The 14,804-nt window shown below is 49.1% G+C and overlaps 1 protein-coding gene across 1 annotated transcript in view; it reads right to left on the bottom strand.

Moving 5' to 3' along the window:
- Positions 1 to 14,769, bottom strand: part of PDE10A (phosphodiesterase 10A) — a gene marked incomplete at its 3' end in the record, with an annotated part of 329,742 nt that extends 314,973 nt beyond the window's left edge. Inside the window, exon 1 of the mRNA XM_023728251.1 lies at positions 14,645 to 14,769. Within this exon, the coding sequence (XP_023584019.1) occupies positions 14,645 to 14,711 (67 nt within the window). The remainder of the gene's footprint in view (positions 1 to 14,644) is intronic.
- Positions 14,770 to 14,804: the final 35 nt, after the last annotated feature.

The raw sequence follows: 14,804 nt of genomic DNA, 5'->3' as shown, positions 1-14,804 counted from the left end.
TATATGCTTTACTGGGAACCTAGCCTAAGAAAAAGTGTTAAAAAGTAAAGATGTCACTTTGAGAACTAAGGTGTGCCTGACCCAAGTCATGATATTTTCAATCACCTCATATGCATGGGAAAGCTGGACAATGAGTAAGGAAGACCGGAAAAGAACTGACGCCTCTAAATTATGGTGTTGGCAAAGAATACAGGATATACCATGGACTGCCAGAAGAATGAACAAATCTGTCTTGGAAGAAGTACAGCCAGAATGCTCCTTAGAAGCAAGGATGGCGAGACTTCATCTCACGTACTTTGGACATGTTATCAGGAGGGATGACTCCATGGAGAAGGACATCATGCTTGGTAAAGTAGAGGATCAGCTAAGAAGAGGAAGACCTCAACAAGACGGATTGACACAGTGGCTGCAGCAATGGGCTCAAGCATACCAATGACTGTGAGGATGGCGCAGAGACTGGGCAGTGTTCCTTTATGTTGTACGTAGGGTCGCTGTGAGTCAGAACTGGCTGGACGGCACCTAACGACAAAAACAACTTCCTGGAGAGCTGGATCATTGGGAGAATGGGACACAGCTCAGGAGGAGACTGAATCACCACGGCAGTCAGTATGTCACACCTTATCTGGTATGTGTGTCCCCATTCCCAAACTATGAATCTGGCCTAGGTGATGTGCTGCCACTTCTATTTTTAACATATCCCTTTCCCAAGTGCCCCACTTAGTTCATCTTCCCTCTGACACACGTGTCCACACACTGGTGTGTCCAGGTCGGCAGGCCTGCTGACTACAGGTGCCATGCAGGTGTGGGTCACGTCTGGTCTGTCACGCTGTGTCAGCACACACAAGGCTCTCAAAGCACAGTCACTAAGGGAACAGATAGCCACACACACAGAGAAACCAAAGTAGACAGAGTATCATCAGTCAGAGGTTAACATTAGAGGGACCAGTTGCTGTCAAGTCAACTCCGACTCATGGCGACCCCAGGTGTGTCAGAGTAGATCTGTGCTCCATGGGGTTTCAATGGCTGATTTTTTGGAAGTAGATTGCTGGGCCTTTCTTCCGAGGTACTTAGGTGGACTCGAACCTCCAAGCTTTAGGTTAGCAGCCGAGTGCATTAACTATCTGAACCACCCAAGCATTCATGTCTAGATAGAGAGACAGTAAACTGTGGCTCCTGCCCTGAAGCTCACCATGTCAAGGAAAGACAGACAGACAGGTCATCAATGCTGGCGTCATTACACGCTTATCATCCTGCTGCTCCCACAAAATGCGAGGGAACTGGGAGAAGGTGCACTTTGCCACGCTTGCCCAGTTGAACACCTGCCTGGAATTTCTTTTAATAGTCATGAGATAAACTGAAAAACAGACATCAATTCAGTAACTTAAAAAAAAATCATACATGTCCATCCTATAGTCTTAAAGGATTCTGAAGTATCATAACAGATAAAAGTGTTTTTCATCAAATTACTTGTAGAATTTTAAATTAAAATAATGTAATGTATTGATAGTTCTGTAAATGTTAGCCAGATGTAGAATACTTTTTAAAGAGGTTTAAAACGTAGCCTTTTCACAATAACTCCTGGGCACATCCTCACTTTTCTTCCTGTTAAAGCCAAAAACCAATCCACTTGCCACTGAGTCGATTCTGACTCATCGCGACCCTAAGTGTGTCAGAGTAGAATTGTGCTCCATAGGGTTTTCAGTGGCTGATTTTTTGGAAGTAGATCCCTAGGCCTTTCTTCCGAGGTGCCTCTGGGTGGACTCAAACCTCCAACCTATCAGTTAGCAGCCGAGTGCATTAGCTGTTTGTACCACCCAGGGACTCCTGTTCTTCAAGTTAGAGTGAATTAAATTACAAAAACATATACATATTTACACATGCACATACAGGACAAAGACCACTGTCTAGTTAATCGAAAGTATAGCCCAACGATCTGCAAAATTTTAAAGTAAACAAATAACCAGCTGCAAAGAAAATGGCCAGACATACAAAGCACATACCAGCCCCACTGTCCACTGGGAAATGCCCAGAGAGGGACGGGCCAGCAACACAGAGGACGTTGTGGGTGGGACACGTGTCCCCTGAGACCTGTGGCTTCCCGAGCTGTAGCCAGAGCATCCCCACCTCGGGCAGTGGTCAGGGACACACGAGTGTGAGACCTGGAGGCCAGAGGGAGGGAGGTCCAGTCTGTGTGAGACGCAGAGGCCTCCCTGGGGGAAATGGCTGTTTAAAACGTAAATCCCCCTGCGTGGAAGAACGCTAATGGCAAATGCTTTTCTTTAGTTCATTCTCTTTCCGAAAATTCTTCCCTTTTATTTTCAACACATTTTCCTTTAATTTCTTGCCAAGACGGTGGAGCTGCTCTTGACTCCAGCCATTTCCTGACACCAGTGTTTCCAGAAGCGGCACTTCCTGTGCTGCAGGCACACCTCTCCCAGCTGTGGGCGCTGCCCACAGCCTCTCCTCCTCTCCCTTTGCCAGCCCCCAGGCTCCCATCCTGGGCAGCACGCGGGCCAGGCCGCCACAGGCCCTCTCAGTATGTTTGCCCAGGCAGAGCTCTCTCCAAGGCCGGGAAATAACAACCACTGATGCTGTGTCGCTGTGAGTCAGAACCAACTCGATGGCACCTAACAGCCACGGTGTATAGGAGCCCTGGTGGCACAGTGGTTAAGAGCTCGGCTGCTAACCAAAAGGTTGGCAGTTCGAATCCACCAGCCGCTCCTGGGAAACCCTGAGGGGCAGTTCTACTCAGTCCTATAGGGTCGCTATGAGTCAGAATCAACTCGATGCTAACGGGTTTTTGGTTTTAATGCTGTGTAGGAGCCCTGGCGCTGCAATGGTTAAGCACTGGACTGCCAACGGAAAGGTCGATGGTTCGAACCCACCAGCCGCTCCATGGGAGAAAGACGTGGCAGTCTGCTTCTGTAAAGATTACATCCTCGGAACCCCTATGTGGCAGTTCTACTCTGTCCTATAGGGTCACTGTGAATCGCCATCAACTCCATGGCCATGGGTTTTAATGCTATGTAGTACTGGCTCTGTTCAAGGCACTGTTCTAAACACTTGATGGGTATAATCTCGTGTAATCTTTGTGGCAGAGCAAGGACCCCGATGCAGGTCTGTCTAACTCCAGAGCCAGCTTGTGATCAAGCATGCTGTACTGCCTCTGTGATGCGTGCGTGCCAACCACAGACATACGCATCTCTCAGCACATCGAGGAATCACATCTCCTTACTGAGAAGCTGCCAGGCACAAGGCGCTGGAGAAATACAGACAAGAGCCAGCAGACTGTATCTAACACACACACACACACACACACACACACACACATGCTCACACCCCATATGTCCTCTCTGAGGCAGCTCTCTTTCCAATAATGGCATTCGAAAGAAGCTCAGGTCACACAAAAAGCTGGTACTCGATACCTTCCTGTATTAGAAATATGTGGCCCTTCCCACCAGACTGCAACCTATATACAAAAAGTCATAATCATTTTGAATCTCAAAAAATTTGACCAGAATACAGTGAAAAATGTATTCACACAAAACAAAAAGAAAATTCAAAAATCACCCAGAAAAGAATGACAGATTTCCTAACGATGGCTCATTTGACAAAAAGAACAGAAGAGTTACAAAGCACAGCAGGTGCCAAAACTCGACAGATGTAGTAGGATCTGATGAGAAATGAAATTAGAGCACTAATATTAGTAATAAAAAATAACCTTTACCATGAAGATATCTGCAGTGATCTGAAAGTGTTCAGTGGAGGGAAAGGACGAGGCTTCCAGCTGCTCCCCACCCATGCCCACACCCCACCCTAAGAAAAAAACAGCGCTAACAATCAGTTGTCCCCTGAAGCGCAGTCTACCATGAGAGGCAGAAGTCTGAACACGCTGACAGGTTCTGTGTCCCCAAGACCAGGTTACTAGATGGGATCCACTAGGCAAAGACCTCAGCAGCGTGAGGGCATACATAGTCAGAAGGGCAGAGTCTCCAAGGGTAGAGTAGAAGGCTGACATTTAAGGAAAGGAAAGGTTTTTCACAAAACCCAGTAACGAGGAAGGAAGTAGCAGCTAAAATAAAACCAATGGGTGGACTAGGAGGAAATAATATTAAGTGATAAGACAAAGAAAAATGTCCACATTATAAGCAAAACACAGGAAAAGAAGCCGAGTTGAGATGTCCAAACTAGGAGGTAAGGAGGGAGAACCTGCTAAGAAACCCACTTAGATACTCAGTGAACCAGTGAGTATTAATTTAACCCCAGAATAGCATGGGGGAGTAGGTCACATCTGAGGATCTAATCACCGAGTTCAACCACAAAGGCACAGCCAGACGGCAGGAACCCTGCCCTGATCTAGAGGTGGGCTCTGAAACAGGACATGCCTTCATCACGGCTGACAGACCCACGGCTGGTCCCACACCAGCTCAGTCAATGTATGCTGAGGAATGAATGGATATGTTAACAGAGTCCCCTTTCTGAATCAACAGTTAAATCACGGTAACACTGGAATAAATGATAGTAAAATGTTGAGACCCCTAGTTAGTGGTGTCTTGGGGCTACATTTTCATTCACTTCAGAAGAGCAAGGATGTGAAGTTCACAATCCCACGAGGAAGACATCAGGTTTCTTGCCAAAACATAGTGATTTCTACCAGATGAAGCTGGTGGGCCCGTCTCCAACAGTTTAAACAATAGTTCTTATCTTAAATGTGAAACCATAGACTTTATATCAGAGTCAGAAGTTACATTAAAATAGAAGCGTTTTCTTTCGTTTTTTCAAATGTGATGACGTAAAAAGGAGTTGATGAGAGAGATATGAGGGGTACTGATGCATGGAATTTTTTTCTTAATATTCACAGTTTGACATTTTGAGATCTTGTGTAGAAGTAAGTGGGAGGCTAGAAGAAGACAGAAATCAACTGAACATACTTTAGGGGCTGAAAAATAAAACTGTGATCTCAATAGGAAGATAATAAATACGCAACAAGTGAACAAGATTACATCAGCAACATTAGGCGAGGGAAGATTAATTAAATGGCATTGCAGTATCGTCTGTTTCATTTTTAAATTCGGTTTTTGAATAGGTAATAAATTATTTAAAAATTTTTAAAAATATATTTAAAAAGTATACTTTGAAGTCTCCTTACAACTTCTGTTCCCCATCGACCCAGTTCCCACGCCTCCCCTCCCCTCCACCACAATGGCAAGTAAGTTGTTGTTATTAGTTCCTTGTGTTTCTTCCCAGAGTTTTCTTATGCAATAACAAACAAATACGAGTATATACTTCATTGTTCTTTTTAACACAAAAGTGTGTGTGTGTGTCTGTGTGTGTGTGTGTGGTTAGATCTGTTTTTTTCACACAGCAGTGTATCTGGAAGATCTTTATTACATTGGTTTTTACTGCTGCAAATTTTCTTCAACCAGGCCCCTTCTGTTAGAGTTAAGGTTGTTCTCACCGTCTTATTTCAGACATGCTGCAATACATTAATCCTCTCGTTTATAAGTCATTTGGCTTTTGTGTGAGAATATCTGAGCGATACATTCCCAGAAGTATAACTGTTGGCTCAGTGGGCACATGCATTTTTAATACTGATCGATACTGCCAAGTTGCCCTCCGTAAGTGCCATACCAATTTATACTCCCCCTGGGAGTGTGTGTGAGAAGCTGCCTTCTCATAGAATTGCCCATAGTGTTACAACCGTTACTAATTTCTACACATCTAGCAGGTTTGGCACCTTTATCTTAGCCTGAAGGAGGCTGGGCATCTTCTGATTTAAGAGCTGCTTCTCTTTTTCTACAAACCGTTCATATCCTTTGACTATTTTTACTGGGTTGTGGTTCCTTTTCTCAACCATTTCTAGGAACTTTTTCTATTTTAAGCAGGTTAGCCCTAAGCTGTGATATGAGTTTCAAGCTTTTTTTTTTTTTTTCCTAATACAGAAATTTGAGAACCACAAGCAGCTTATAAAATGCACAGGGAGGGGGTGGCAGAAAGACGTGTGCAAGACGCAGGGTGTCACAACACAGAGCCCTTCCAAAGGACAGATCATGACTTTGCTGGTGGTGTTTGGGACCATAAAAAAGGTTTTCTTATTGTAGATTAATTTATCAACGTTTTCTTTTATTACTGCTGGATTGTGAGTCATATTCAACGGCTCTCCCTACTCCACAGCTGGAAGGGAATTTCCTCATGCTTTCTTCTTTTCCTGGTTTCCTTCTTTTTACATTGAATTACGTGACCCATTTGACATTTATCCTGGAGGTCCAGTACAAGGTATGATCTGATTATTTTCTTCCAGGTGACTGCCTGCTTTTCCCAGAATCATTTATTCAATAGGCTATCGTTCTCCTCTCAGACGAGATGATACTTTTAGAACATGCGAAGTTCCTTTATGTATCTGGGTCTGTTTTAAGACTTTTCTGTTGCATCTGTTTGTCTGTCTGTTCAATGCCAGTTCCACATTGTTTTAATTATTGAGGTTTTATAACTAAGCCTTTACTATGCCTAAAGAACTTTAGATGATATATTCAATCACGAAAACAGAGATTATTATCCCAAAAAGGCATGATGACTGATCAGAAAAGAATGGTTTTAAAAGTAAACTTCTGCTCCTGGAACAAAGAGAGAATTTAAAATGTATGTAACCCCGCTAACAACAGATATAAAGCATAATTACCAAACCCAGAAACGCATATAACCATGCCCTTTTGGCTATCATTTTAAGATGTTTCTTTTGGACGCTGGTAAAAACATAATGCATAAACATATAAAATGACTTCATGTACACTAAGTACAATCTGAATTCCATACAGTCAAGATGCTTTCTTTCCCTCCTCATCAACATCAACCTCCACCCTCCCTCACTGGGAATTCTGCCTTTAACCTTCTAGGTTTATTTTTTTTATTTTTTTTGCAGCAAAGTGAACTGCTCTTCATGCAAAACTTTTTCTTACATAGTATCTACCAACTTTTAGAAGTCCAAATCTGCTTGTATTTTTATAAATAATTCATCATATCCAAATAAGTGCTATTGTTTTCACGCTTTATAAGCAACATCTTCTCTTTGCTAGTGTGTTCACAGAGAACCTGTATGTAGACCAAGAGGCAGTTTTTCGAACAGAACAAGCAGATACTGCAAGGTTTAAAGTCAGGAAAGGTGTGTATCAGGGCTGTATCCTTTCACCATACCTATTCAATCTGTATGCTGAGCAAATAATCTGAGAAGCTGGACTAAATAAAGAAGAACGGGGCATCAGGTTTGGAGAAAGACTCATTTACAACCTGCAATATGCAGACGACACAACCTTTCTTGCTGAAAGTGAAGAGGACTTGAAGCACTCACTGATGAAGATCAAGGACCACAGCCTTCAGTATGGATTACACCTCAACAAAAAGCAAACAAACATCCTCACAACCGGACCAACAAGCAACATCAAGATAAACTAAGAAAAGATTGAACTTGTCAAGGATTTCATTTTAATTGGATCCACAATCAATGCCTATGGAAGCAGCAGTTAGGAAATCAAACCACATACTGCATTAGGCAAATCTGCTGCAAAAGACTTCTTTAAAGTGTTAAAAAGCAAAGATGTCATTTTAAGGACTAAGGCACACCTGACCCAAGGCATGGTATTTTCAATAGCCTCATATGCATGGGAAAGCTGGACAATGAATACAGAACACTGAAGAAGAATTGCCTTTGAAGTATATTGAATATACCTTGGAATACCAGAAGAATGAACAAATTTGTGTTAGAAGAATCATAGCCAGAATGCTCCTTAAAAGGAAGGACAGTGAGACTTGTACTTTGGACATGTTATCAGGAGGGATCAGTCCCTGCAGAAGGACATCATACTTCGTAAAGTAGAGGGTCAGTGGAAAAGAAGACCCTCAATGAGATGGATTGACAAGAATGGGCTCAAGCATAGCAAAGATTGTGAGGATGCTGCAGGACCGGGCAGTGTTTCGTTCTGTTGTACACAGGGTCGCTCTGAGTTGGAACCAACTCAACTGCACCTAAAAACAACAGTGTGAAAACTGTTTTCATCAAAGTAAAAAGCTTTTTTATCACTGCCTCCGGAAATAAAACAGAGGCATTCAGAATACTCTAAACACTTAATTGTCTTCTTCCATCACTCCCTGCTGAGGCTGACTATACTGATCTCACCGACTCAGAGGGTGAGGTACAGGATACACATGTCCATCATAACTCAAGCCCTGTCCATTGCTGCCGAACAGTGTTTGGGTCATATGAAAACATGAGTGAGTCAAAAGAAGTTTCAAGTTACGCCAGCACCGTTCATTTCACTATTCCTTCCTTTGAGAAAAACTGATGTTGTTAGAAGGACCAATTTGCGCACAATTCTGCCTCTTAAACACTTTGATACACTGATTTGTTCATTAGACCGACTGTGTCTGGCCGTGGACTAGGCACTGAGGTTATGAGAAGGAATGAGACACGCTTCCTGCCCTCCAGGAAGACGCCGGCTAAGGGCAGACGAGCACAGAAAGAAGCAATGACGAGCTCCCGGCTTTGTGGAAACAAAACGAAGGGACAGGCCAAGGCTGGGGCAAAGGAAGGCTCCCAGGGGAGACACCATGAGCCAGGGCAGAAGTTCTAGAACTACCAGCAGCTTGGCACTGCTGGAGTTCCGCCTGCAGAGGAGGGACCAGGAGGAGACAGGCAGGGAGAAAGGCAAAGGGGCGGCAGCACGGGGTGCCTGGAAGAACATGTCCAGGAGCTCAGATTGTCCTGTGGCCACAGGACGCCACCCAGGAGGGTGCCACCACACCTCCTCCATCAACTGTCACCCCTTAAATAGACCCTCACTACCCTTGACCTTGTCTGTGTCCTCCTCCTGCACCTGTCCCCACCCTCCCCAAGCTAAAAGGCAGATGAGCTCCAAGTGGAAGGCTGAGCCATCCTTCCTTGGTCCACCACACCCACCCCCAGCCGCACCACCTCTCGCCTGCACAAAGTCTCCCCACCACACAGTCACAGCGCCTCCTGTCTCCTGAGAACGTGCTCCACTCTGCTGCCTGGGTGGCTCTCCTGCCTGAGACAGTCCCTCAGGCAGCTCCAGGTGTCAAATACCCTCCTCCCGTAAGACCCCCACCAGTGTCCTCCTGCTGGACAACTTCTATCAAGACGTGTACTCGAAAGCGTGAAAATGTCCAGACTCTCGGGCTCAGGACATTTGTTTTAAGGGCAGCAAGCATGTGCCTCCACTCTGCACCTGCCCTTCAATCCAGTTCATGTCACACCCATCAGTGGATAAATCTTCCTAAAACACAGCTCTAATCGTACGGCGTTCCTCCTAAAACGTCCGCAATTGCTCCCCATCACGCAGCTGTCTGTTCCTGGCCTCTGCTGCTCTCTGCTGTGATGCTCCTCCCCTCGGGACCCAGGCAGCTCTCTCCTGCCCCCTCGTCACCTGTCCCACGCTTCCTCCAGCCTGTTCTCCCACTCGCCCACTCAGGCCGCCACAGCCCTTCAATCAGGGAGCATGGGTAGGTGGTAGCAGGTGGAAGGAACATTCCTTAGAAGCAGAATGCTCCTTTAAAAGCAAGGATGGTGAGACTTTGTTTTGCTAACTTTGGGCACGTCATCAGGAGAGACCAATAGCTAGAAAAGGACATCACGGCTGGTAAAGTAGAGGGTCAGTGAAAACGAGGGAAACCTTCAATGAGATCGATTGACAGATTAACCGCAACACTGGACTTGAGCATTGCAGCAAGGGTGAAGACAGCGCAGGACTGCACCATGGTTCTGTTACACATACGGCCGCCGTGGGTCGGAGCCAACGCCAAGGCAACTGACAACTACAAGCTAGTGAAAGCTCTTCATTTCTCACCTTTCTCTCTCCGTCCACCTAAACACACACCTGCATTCACACCTGCCCTTGCCCCAGCTCTCATCCTGAGGAAGAGCTTCCCCTTCCAGTGTGCAAAGCCTTCCCATGTCCACCATAGTCTGTTCTTGCTATCTTCTTTAAGGTTTGTTCCATCCTCTTTATCTTATTTCTTCAGACTCCTTTTCCTCAACAAATACACAATCGCTCTGGCGGGGGGGTCATCTTTATCTCCCTATAGCTATTGAGCGAGCTCCCGGCCCACCTCCACTGACCACAGCAGCCATGCACACTCATCTCCCGCTTACTCCTCACCCTCGGAAGCCCCCGTCCATCTCTCCCACTCCACGAAAGCTCTTTGGACAAAGGTCACTTGTCACATCCTACGCGGGTGAACTTACTCGACCTTGGTGGCATCTGGCCTCCTCCTTCCCGAAGCTCCTCCTGTGAACTCCATGGCACCCTCTGATCCATCTCACCTCCTTGCCCCTTTCCAGGGTGTCCGTGGTGCCTCTTACTCTCTGTCAGATGTCTTCTGCCCTCTTCTCACTCTGCCCCTTCACCTCAGAGGCTCTGGACACGCCTCTGCCTTCGGCTCCACCTCAATGCCGGAGACGGGGCGAGCGCAGTCTCTAAAGCAGTCCAGGCTGCACATCTCCGGTGACTGTCCTCCACCATCACACAGTACCTGCCCGGCCCAGGCAACTGTCTACTGAGCAGTTCTGTCTGCAGTTCCCTGCAAAACCTCAAGCCTCCTGTGAAGCGTGCTATACACACTCCCTGGGGGCATCCAACCCCCTGATTTTAAATACTGTGAATACAATCTTTACCCCCCAGTCTCCATCAAAGCCTCCTACTTGCAGACTTCGCTCATCCAACTGCCTCCTTAACATCTCCACTATGATGCACTTCACGCACCGCAGACTGAACACTGCCAGTCAGACCCCTGAACCCGGCCCACCTGGCATCCTCCTCCCAGGTCTCCATCTCAGCTGACGGAGCACCATGTACCCAGCAGCTCCAACTGGTCCGTCATTCTAGTCTCGATTCCTCTCCCTTCACAACATAAAGCCAGTAAAAGACCTGGCATCTGCTTCCGTAAAGATTACAGCCTAAGAAACCCTACGGGGTACTTCTACTCTGTCCTAAAGGGTCGCTATGAGTCGGAATCGACTCGACGGCACACATCAAGTACTTACTACTCTTGTGATGTCCCAATGAGAATTCTGCAGTCCCTTGCTCCATTCAAACCCCAAGCTACGTAATGGGACACAGTGAATTATGGTGGGTATTATGGATTGAATTATGTCCCCCAAAAATATGTGTTGTAAAGGGTTGATACAGGGTCACTATGAGTTGAAATCGACTCCACGGCAGTTGGTTTCGTTTTTGGTTTGCCTGTGGTTATAATGCCATTTGGGAATGGGTTGTCTTTGTTGCGTTAATGAGGCAGGATTAATATAGGGTGTATCTTAAGTCAATCTCTTTTGAGATATAAAAAAATTAAACAAATGAGTAAGGAGAGATGCGGTAAGAGAAATGCCAAGACACATGGAAATCTCCAAGAAACCAGGAAGCAGAAGCTGAAGAGACAAGGGCCTTCCCCCAGGGCCAACAGAGAGAGAAAGCCTTCCCCTGGAGCTGACACCCTGAATTTGGACTTCTAGCCTCCTAGACTGTGAGAGAATATACTTCTATTTGTTCAGGCCGTCCACTTGTGGTATTTCTGTTACAGCAGCACTAGCTAACTAAGACAGTGGGTCTGGTTTTCTCTGGGGTGTCAACTTCTTCTTGCTGGAACTTTCTTCGGCGTGGATGCCTTCCAGCCTCCCTCTTCTTCCCCAGGTTCTCCGTCTTTCTAAAGGGAAAGTCCAATGTGGGTTCACCTCAGACAGCCATTCACCCTGAGCTGCTGTTCGCCTTTATTCTGCTCCACGACAACCTTCACAACCCCCACCCTCCAAAACAAACAAAACCAGTGATCAAAACTAGCGATGGCACCAGGGAAGTGGGGGGGGGGGGGGGGGTGCACAGACTGCGCCAGGTGACACTGTCAGAGGGGGCAACACCAGAATGACTGTCTGTACCGTTTCTGTGCAGTGTATCAGCAAAACTGATTATTTTTAATAAAAATATACCTGTAGTTGAGCCCTGGTGGCACAGTGGTTAAGAGTTCGGCTGCGAACCAAAAGGTCGGCAGTTCAAATCCACCAGCTGCTCTTTGGAAACCCTATGGGGCAGTTCTACTTTGTCCTGTAGGGTCCCTATGAGTCTGAATCAACTCGGTGTCAATGGGCTTGTGTATACATGTAATTATAACAACAAAAACATTTTTTATAAGCCCAGCTTACCTGTATCAATATACCTACAAGGCTAAAACTCTATGCTAATTTACTTTTTGAACCTTCTAATGTGCGCCTAGTCAGAGCTGTCATTATTACCCAATTACAGTAAAGCTCCGAATCACATGGTTCTGCCTGCGGACACGCATGCTCAGGATGTTGTGTTCGTTTCTGCCGATGTTTTTACAGTTGTTGATTCTGTCAAATTTTCTGGCATTTTCTGCTACCATATTGGGATACTTAGTCTTTGTGAACCTGTATCAATGACTTTTTTGAGAACAAAGTAGTAATTAAAGGAAAAGGAGGACAAAAATCAAAAACATTACTACAAAAACCATCACAAAGGATTCCATGTGATCTGGTAGGAGGAGTTCCATGGGGGCTGACACCACACTGGGTCACACCACAATGGGTCACACCACTGAACAAAACAGCAGCAACAGAGCCTCAGTGTTTTAGGGAAAGGTGATCTCTGCAATGCTACACCCTTGGGCCTCCTTGGCACAAAACAAGGTTTGGCTTTGACCAACTGCAGCCGCTTTCATTCCCACCCACCAACTGCCAGGTGGGAAAAGTAGTTCGGGGGTTGGGGGGGTGCTGGTTTGTTTGGGGTTTGTTGTTGTTGTTGTTTTAAGAAGGAATTCACAAGTCTACCAAGGAGAGGAGCCGCGAGGACCCCAGCTCTACGCCAGCCCTTGGACTGACCCCAGCCCTTTTCAAAGCCGGTGGAGGGCCCCATGCTCTGCCCCAGCACAGGTGGTGGCCAGCGGGTTACCCTCTCGGTAAGCACATGCCTCTGCTGGTCAAGTTCAAGGGCAAGAGGCACCAGCCACAATTGCTCCCTGGCACCCAGGCCCACACACAGCCATTCTCAACTCCAGTTTTTAGGAGTAAACTGGATACCCCAGCAGGGTGAAACACCCGGGGTGTCGTGCCCAGGAGAATCAAGGAGGCTACCAGCTGGAGCGGGAGGCAAGGGCAACCAGAGGTCCGGGGCGATGTCGGGGCGGCCGGCTGCGTCAACAGGCAGGTCCAAGGAGAGGCCACGCCACTTGCTGCCGCTGCGCAGGGCTGCGAGGGACCGCGCCCGACCCGGGTCGGAGTTGGCCTGCCTCCCCGCTGACCCGATCCCTGCCCGGGCTGCACGTCTAGGGCGCCTGGGCCAGGAAGCGCGGGCTGCGCAAAGGGGTCGCCGAGTGAAGAGCGGACGGGAACCGGGAGCAGACAAAGCAAAGCCCACGAACCTGGGCTCCACGAGTGCCGAGGACCCGGGTGGTTCCTTTGCGTGGTAGGCGGTAGCCTGGGTAGCGCCAGCAACCGCGCGCCGCGTGGACACCGCCGGGACTCCAGCGCGCGGCGCCGCCGGTGCTGCCTCCCCCCCGGCCGTCCGCGTCCCGGCCTGGCCACTCCCCGTCCCCATCGCGCCAACGTCCTCACCTGGCTCACCCTCATCCACACCAGCGACACCGCCTTTGCTACCTCAGGTTCCTCTTCCCCAAACGTCTCCGCACCCTCCCTTGCGCGAGCCTGGGCCCTAACTCTTCTGCCCTGGTCGCGCCCCTCCCTGAGACACGCCTCTGTCACCCAGGGGTATCTGCGTGCCCGGTCGGGGGCGCGTCCAGCAAGTCCAAGCGTCACCCAACATCTCCACTCATTATTGTCACTTCCCCGCTGCACACCGGTAGCACGCAGTGCCAACAGCGGGCTGTGCGGGGACACGCCTTCCTCTCGCTGGGCACGTTCAAGGCACGCGCCGCTGCCACCTGGCCAGTCCTCCGTCCCCAGCGTGGTCAATGCGGGTCGGCCGGGGACCCCTGGGACAGCGCCCCGAAGCGCGGCTGGGATGAACTGGTGTGCGCCTTCCCAGGAGCGCGCGGGCTCCTGCCCCACTTCCTCGCTGGCCTGGGACGCCAAACGGCCGACTCTAGGGGGAGCTGGCACGCTCACTCCCGCCGGGGACCCCGGGCTAAGAGCCCACAGGGTGTAAGCGGCGCCGAGCGGAGCGTGGACACGTGTGCCGGGTGAGCGCGGCCAGATCCGGCGACCGGACCCGGAGCGGGGGATGGTCTCGGTCGGTCCCTGCCTGCCCGGCTCCACGCGTGGCTTCCCGTCCCTGCCACGCGCAAGTGACGCCTGGGCTCCCAGCTTCGGCTTCCCGGCTCCCGAGCTCCGGCTCTTAGGCTCCAGCTTTTAGGCTTGGGTTCCCAGGCTCCCAGGCTTTCCAGCCCCCGGCTCCGGCGCGCTCCACCACGCGGCCGCCGCGCTCGCGGCCCGCTGCAAGGAGCTTGCAGGGCAGACCCATCGCCTGCCGGCCTTGCCGCCTGGCCCGCCGGCCCACCGCCCGGCCCAACGTCCAGCTCGGAAGGGCTCCCTCCCGCCCCAGGGGTCCAGCCCCGCGCGCTGCCAGCGGGCCGAGCGCTCGCGGCCGGCCGTGGAGCGAGCACTTACTGGGGCTCAGGAAGCACTCGGTGAGCCTTCGGAAGCAGCTCGCGTTCGTGGAGGGTCCATCTTCCATTTCGGAGCCGAGCAGCAGTGGGCCCGCAGCCAGGGCCAGGCCGATGCCGCGGGGCAGCCGCGTAGGGGGGCCGCCAGGGCCGGGGCGCGCGCC

Source organism: Trichechus manatus, unplaced genomic scaffold, assembly GCF_000243295.1.
Source record: "Trichechus manatus latirostris isolate Lorelei unplaced genomic scaffold, TriManLat1.0 scaffold00002, whole genome shotgun sequence".
In the NCBI taxonomy this organism is placed as follows: Eukaryota; Metazoa; Chordata; class Mammalia; order Sirenia; family Trichechidae; genus Trichechus; species Trichechus manatus.
The sequence above is the reverse complement of the archived record's forward strand: the minus strand, read 5'-3'. Positions and strand labels throughout refer to the sequence as shown.